Genomic DNA, 6643 nt, shown 5'->3' on the forward strand with positions numbered 1-6643 from the left:
TTCCGATAACAATTTCGTCGTCCTCGAACCCTTTACCACGGGTCGTTCCAACAACAGCGTCAACTCCTTCAGTTAACATTACAACTCTTAAATAGTATTGTAGATCGCAGGATCAGCAACTTGTTGGTAACAACAGAGGAAGGATTAGCACAAAGTCAACAAGTCAAATATACCAACACCCACATCCATCTATATCTCTCACTCAACCCCCGTCTACTATCATGGGTGACGTCGTCACCACAGCAACCTCGCCGACTGTCGTTTTCCCTGACGGAATTCCAGAATTTCCAAATGGGAGTCCTTTCCTACAACCGAATACAAACAACAGTCAAGCAAACGTCCTTCCTCCAGTTCCAACCAGAGTTATCACACAAATCCGCAATGGTGAGTTCGTGAATTTGAAAAATTTACTCCCTGCTAACATTGGCATGCCTGCAGCCTCAACAGTTTACCCCTCAACAGTTTACTTTAATTTTGACTGAGAGAGATTTTCTCTCACCAACAGTGAGGCCCATTGTTTATAATAATGTTTTACAGATTTCCAGGCCACCGTGCAAGCACATGGGCCTCTATAAATCGTTCATACATTGGTTTGGTTTATTACAAAGGTTAACTTCAAACAGATATGCAACAATAGTGACAATTTCAATCATACTCAAACATTTTCTCTTTCCAAGCTAGACCGAGGTTTTCTTTAAACTCTTGTATTGTATATGATTTAACTACTTTTTCAGGTAGGCTATTCCACTGTTGAATGCCCCGATAGTAAAGGGAGTTGCTCTGGGGTCCACGGACACGGAAACAAAAATATAGTGGAAAACTACCGTCCGATTAGCCTGACATCCATTGTGTGGAATGATGGAAAAGATTCATAAAACACATATTATGTCACATCTAGAGGAAGAGAAACTACTTTCTAACAAGCAACATGGTTTTATCAATTGCCGATCAAACTATCTAGATGTGTGTACCGAAGACATTGCTAACGGTAAAGCTATTGACGCAGTATACTTTGACTTTGCAAAGGCATTCGACCCAGTTCCCCGCCAAAGGCTCTTAATCAAATTAGAAGCCTACGGAATAAGAAATAAGTTGCTTAATGGATCTGATACTTCCTGAAGGATCGATTTCAGATAGTTAAAGTAAATGGACTTGAATCCGAAAAACAATTAGTTCTTAGTGGAGTACCCCAAGGGCCTACCCTTTTCGTTCTATACATCAACGATTTACGGGATTCAATTAAATCACAACTCTTTCTATTTGCTGACGACACTAAACTTGTCAATAAAGTAGAATCAATTGAAGATGCACTTATAATCCAGGAGGACATCGATCGACTACAGCAATGGTCAGATACGTTGCTTTTAAAATTTCATGTACTAACGTTAGGTAAGCCGAATATAATTAAACATGTACATCAATACACACTCGGAGGAAATTTACTGAAACATGTACAATTCGAAAAGGATCTCAGAGTTATCTTTGACCAAAATCTCTCATTCGACCAACATATATCAAACCAAGTAAAAAAGGCAAACTCAATGGCTGGTCTAATTAGACGAACCTTCACGTATCTCACTCCTGAATTATTCCGTAAACTTTACATAATATTTGTCAGGCCCCACCTAGAATATGCCCCTAAGAAATGTTCCTAAGAAATTTAACCAACGAATAAGACCAATGAGAACACATAATTCTGAACTGGTAAGAACTTTTTTGTAAACAGGTGATACATTAGCATGCTTCCAGTCATTTTGGAGACAACTTTCGTTGAGAGATTTTGTCATTATGAGGAAAAGCGGTTCTTCAATATATTCAGCGAGCTCCTTTAGCATCCTCGGGTTAAGTTCATCTGGCCCCATGGATTTGTTTGGATTTAACGCCTTGAGTTCCTTTTTTATAGTTTCAGTTAGTAAATTTATCTCTACTTCTTTATCCGTCCTGGAATGGAATTCAGGGAGTTGTTCGAGTGGCGTATGTTGGCTTTACTTTTGTCATCATATTTGATAGAATTTTCATTATTAGGGTTTTCGAGGAGAGGATGCATTCCCATTCTTGCTTTCAGGTTGCTGCGTACATATTTCCAGAATCTTTTTGGATTTGTTTTTTATTGTTCACTGATCTTTTTTTCGAACTCTCTCTTGGAGCGAGTCAGGGCTCTATGAGCGGCGTTGCGCCATCTTACGTACTCCCTTCTACGTCTCTCAGTCTCGTCGTTTTGAAGTGAGATGATCCATTCTCTATGCGCCTTACGTTTCTCTTTAGTTATCTGACAAATTTTTGGATATAAGGGATGCTTCCCTTTCCTCCTTTGATTTAACAGGTCGTTCTTATTGTGGGTAAGTGGCACATAGAGGTTTCGGAGCTCGATCATTTGTTTTAGGAATAGGTCCCAACTCTCATTCACATCTAATTCAATCGACTTTTGGATGAATTCGATAGACCAATTGATATGGCTTAGATGAGATCTCATAAACTGGTAGTTGGCTTTGCTGTATTGATATCTATCAAGCTCATTTTAATTGTGAAATAGCCATAGAATTTAAAGGAGAGGACACTGTGATCACTGAGATGGAGTGGGGTAAGGTATTTTATTCCGGAAATTTGATTTTCTTCCCCACGAAGAAACAGAAAGTAGTAGACTTTGCATCATGGACCATGGCATTGTCCAACTTTTTCCAAACATCCAGTTTAAGCCTCACCTGGCCCAAGGACTTATCGCCTACCAAACTTACATAACCCGGTTGGCACGACAGTTTAATTTTCGAGCCTGATATGCTTACGACCAGGCCTTTAGGATGTTCTATCCACTTTGAAACGACTCGATACTACATGGATTTGGTACAGGCTGTTTTTTACATCATCGGAGTACCAGTGGTAGTGGACAAGCTTGAGGGACCCAGTCAGGTTATCACATTCTTGGGCATTGAAATTGATTCTAGCTCTTTTACCATTCGTCTTCCTCTTGATAAGCTTCTTGAACTTCGTCAACTTGTGGACTTTTGGTTGGACCGCCGGGAATGCACCAAACGAGAACTTTTGTCCCTCATTGGATCTTTCTTTTGCTTGTAAGGTCATCCCCCGGTAGAATGTTCCTGCGTCGACTCATCGATCTTTCCACCTCTGTGTCCAAGCTTTCACATCACATCGACATTTCTACTAGTGTTCGTCTAGATTTGGCCATGTGGGCTGAGTTTTTGTCGTCTTGGAATGGTGTCTCTTTTCTCCCTGAACCAGCAGTCACTTCAGATTTTATTGCGCTTTTTACTGATGCATATTTTCTTGGTCTAGGTGGCTTCTTTCAGGGACAGTGGTTGTCCCACCCATGGCCATACGACATGTCTAACCTAACTCACATCGCAGTTCTTGAGCTTTTTGCTGTTTTTGCCACCATTTCCGCCTTCGCAATCCCTCTGACCAACAAGCAGATCACAATGTTCACAGATAATGAGGCTATCGTTGCAATCTGGTCGTCCGGCACTTCCAACGACAAACAGCTCATGGCATTGGTTAAAGAACTGTTTTTTCTTACTGCTCGTCACAACATCTCTGTTCGCTTTCTTCATGTCCCTGGTCGTCGTAACACTTTTGCTGACTTATTGTCTCGTCTTCAGGTCGAAGCTTTCAAGTCGATATGTCCCGATTGTTCACCGAATCCCACCATCATCTCGCCTCGTGTCATGGCCGTCTTGGACAAGATCTTGATTCCTTCTTGAGAGACTCACTAGCATCTTCCACCCAAAGCGCTTACATGTCAGGCGTACGATCCTATGTCAACTTTTGCCAATCTTCAAGACTGAACCACTTTCCCGTCAGCAAATCTTCACTTTGCTTCTTTGCTGTTTTCCCTGCAAACAGAGGTATCTCTCACAAAACCATCAAGGTCTACATACACGGCGTCCTCCATCAAAATTCTATGCTTGGCTATCAGTTGAATCTTCACGAAATGACCATTCTACAACGTTTGATCAGAGGCATTTTTGCACACCTCTTGTGTCACGACAGCTGATAAATACATGTTCTTGACATCTTGTGTAGTGGCTTTCTTTGGGTTACTGAGAGTCTCTGAATACACATGCCCCAGTTGTTCCAAATTCAACAGCAGCATACACCTGTCACGTTCTGACGTTCAGTTTAATCCCAGCTTCTCCATTATGACAATACGTATCAAAGCAAGCAAAACTGACCCCTTCCGAATGGGAACAACCATACGTATTGCAGCCACCTTTGATGGCCTTTGCCCGGTTGGTGCAATGCGAAACTACCTTGCCCTCTCCCCGAGCTATTCTGGACTCCTTTTTCAGTTCTCCAACGGTAATTTTTTAACCAGAAATGCAATTCGCAAGCTTTTGATTACAGCCCTCCCTACTATTACGGACACCAATACACACAGTTTCCGTATAGGTGGAGCTTCAGCCGCCTTAGCATCAGGTGCCTCAGACTCAATGATCCGTATTTAGGGCAGATGGACAAGTGATTGTTATTTAAGATATTTGAGAATAGCTGACAATGACATTACTCAATTTCAGAAGAAAATGGCTAAGATTTCCTCCACTACCACAGTTTGGGATCCTGACACTTGGTAGTTTTCAGTGTATTTTGTTCTATTTTAATTGTGTGGCAGATACCTACTTGCGTTTTGCACTAGCTTGTGTTTTCTCTTAGTCCCTAAGTTTTAGGAAGCGCTTAGTTTGTGTGGCATGAGTAGTTTTGGCGACGATTTGGGTGTGTGGGTTACCCTGTAACCCCTTTCTCAGATCTGCTTCCCATCCTCCCCATGGGATAAGATCACTCCTTAGGGGATAAGATACGCTCACCGTCCTCCATACGGTTTAGGCTAAGTTTGTTATCTCTTGATGCATCCCCAATGACTCGCAAAAACTCACAATTTCTATTTTCGTTCATTTATTTTTGCAAGAATTTTCACTATTTCGACCAAACACATTTTGTCTCTATTCCTGTTTCCCATTGTTCTTTTATCACTCGTACTCTAGTTTTACAGGACACTATTTCGACCACATTCACATAAAATATCTTGAGTCATGTTTCCTTTAGAGCATTTCGACCACTTCATCTAAAATATTTTTGAGTCATACTGTATTTGCCTTCAGGACATAGCGGCCACCTCACTATTATTCATTCCTCAGATCATACCTTTATTTACATTTTACATTGACGCAGGAATTAACGAGATTTGAAATGCTCAGTCTAGCAGGTCGGTGATTTCAAAGAAAAGTCCGAGGTACCCTAGCAGTGAACATCAAAATTTTACCGGAAGCCGAAACACGGACTACAATCAGAAATCTGAAGCACTGTGGGTCACCGTTGCCAATGACAATGTTATACCCGAAAGTTTCGAACAATTTTATTTCATTCAAAAAATATTTGGATTGCTGAATGTTGATTCTTGTGTTTGATTTGAAATCTAAACATCCAAGATATATGAAAGAAATTTGTTAACAAATTATTTACCTTGTGTATTTTACCATTCTTTTGTGTTTTTACTGACTATTTTTTTTTTACTTTTCTGTTTCTGATATTTGGTGCTTTTATTATCTGTGATCTGTATCTGTCTGTCTGATCACAACACAGTTAATTGTAATCAGCTACTTGCCTGTAGGCCTGTGGGGGTGGGTGGGTGGTAAGAATGAATTTTTTTTTTATACCCACTGACCACCCAGACTACGCATGTACCCTTTTCATGTACTATTTTGAAATAATGGCTGAAGTCTATGATGAAGCCAAAGATACATCATGGCAGGCAATGGTACGCAAAGACCGATCAATCGGGCTTAACGTTGGCGCTGTATGTTCCACACTTGGGGATGGAAATTGCCTTTATAGAGCCATTGTTGAATGCCTTTCCATAACTGAAAGACCATATTGGGGCAGCCATTTGGATCTGCGGAATGAGGTTGTTAGTTTTGTTGATCATAATAGGCACTTAGACTTTGTTGAACAATGGGTCCTATCGAACGTAGATCAACCAGATGATGATGGACAAGTTGTAAGCTTAGATAATGTTATTCAGCGACAGTATCGTAATGCGGAGTATGGTTCAGAATTATTCATTCTAGCTGCTGCTAAAAAGCTTGGAATTATTATCTTCTGTACAAAATATAACAGCAACCGTGATTTTCAATACTTGACTTTTTAGCCTGAAAATATTCATCACCCAGCTACATCTGGTAGAATGAATAGCGAAATCATCGAAAACTTTGATGGTCCAAAAATTATAATCTCTCACAAATACAACCACTTCCAAAGTCTTTACTTTCTGAATGATGCAACATCATCAGCTAATCTTTTGCAGAGTACATCCACCCACCATGTCTTTAGTAAAAGTAGTTTGCTTAAGCATGGGGAAATACCCAAGGATCAAAATATCATGCCCCGTAGGGATTCCAGAGAAGATCAAAAAGGACTCAAAAGAAAACATTCTACAACTGACGAGCATAATTATGCACGTCGGAAAAATGTAAGATTAGCAAATCAGGCTAAATGTAGTAAGCAGACTGAAGAAGAGATTGATGATATTTTGAGGAGTATCTTTAAAGATAAAAGTTATGTGGAACGCAAAATTGCTGCTAGAAAATCTCACTGTGTTGATTTTGTTGTTGAGCCGACCAAAAGCCAACACCCA

At 40.3% G+C, this 6643-nt stretch overlaps 2 protein-coding genes across 2 annotated transcripts; both read left to right on the forward strand.

The window, feature by feature from the left end:
* The first annotated feature begins 221 nt into the window (after nt 1-221).
* Nucleotides 222-1119, forward strand: LOC136815683 (uncharacterized). The gene is made up of 2 exons (XM_067072126.1): nt 222-384; nt 899-1119. Exons 1-2 carry the CDS (start codon nt 222-224, stop codon nt 1117-1119), a joined length of 384 nt encoding a protein of 127 aa, XP_066928227.1.
* Nucleotides 1120-3089: 1970 nt separating this feature from the next.
* On the forward strand, nt 3090-3716 carry LOC136815684 (uncharacterized). Its single transcript, XM_067072128.1, has one exon. It carries the CDS (start codon nt 3090-3092, stop codon nt 3714-3716), a length of 627 nt encoding a protein of 208 aa, XP_066928229.1.
* The last annotated feature ends 2927 nt before the right edge of the window (nt 3717-6643 follow it).

The sequence above is a fragment of the Clytia hemisphaerica genome, unplaced genomic scaffold (genome assembly GCF_902728285.1).
Source record: "Clytia hemisphaerica strain Z4C2 unplaced genomic scaffold, Clytia hemisphaerica genome assembly, whole genome shotgun sequence".
NCBI lineage: Eukaryota > Metazoa > Cnidaria > Hydrozoa > Leptothecata > Clytiidae > Clytia > Clytia hemisphaerica.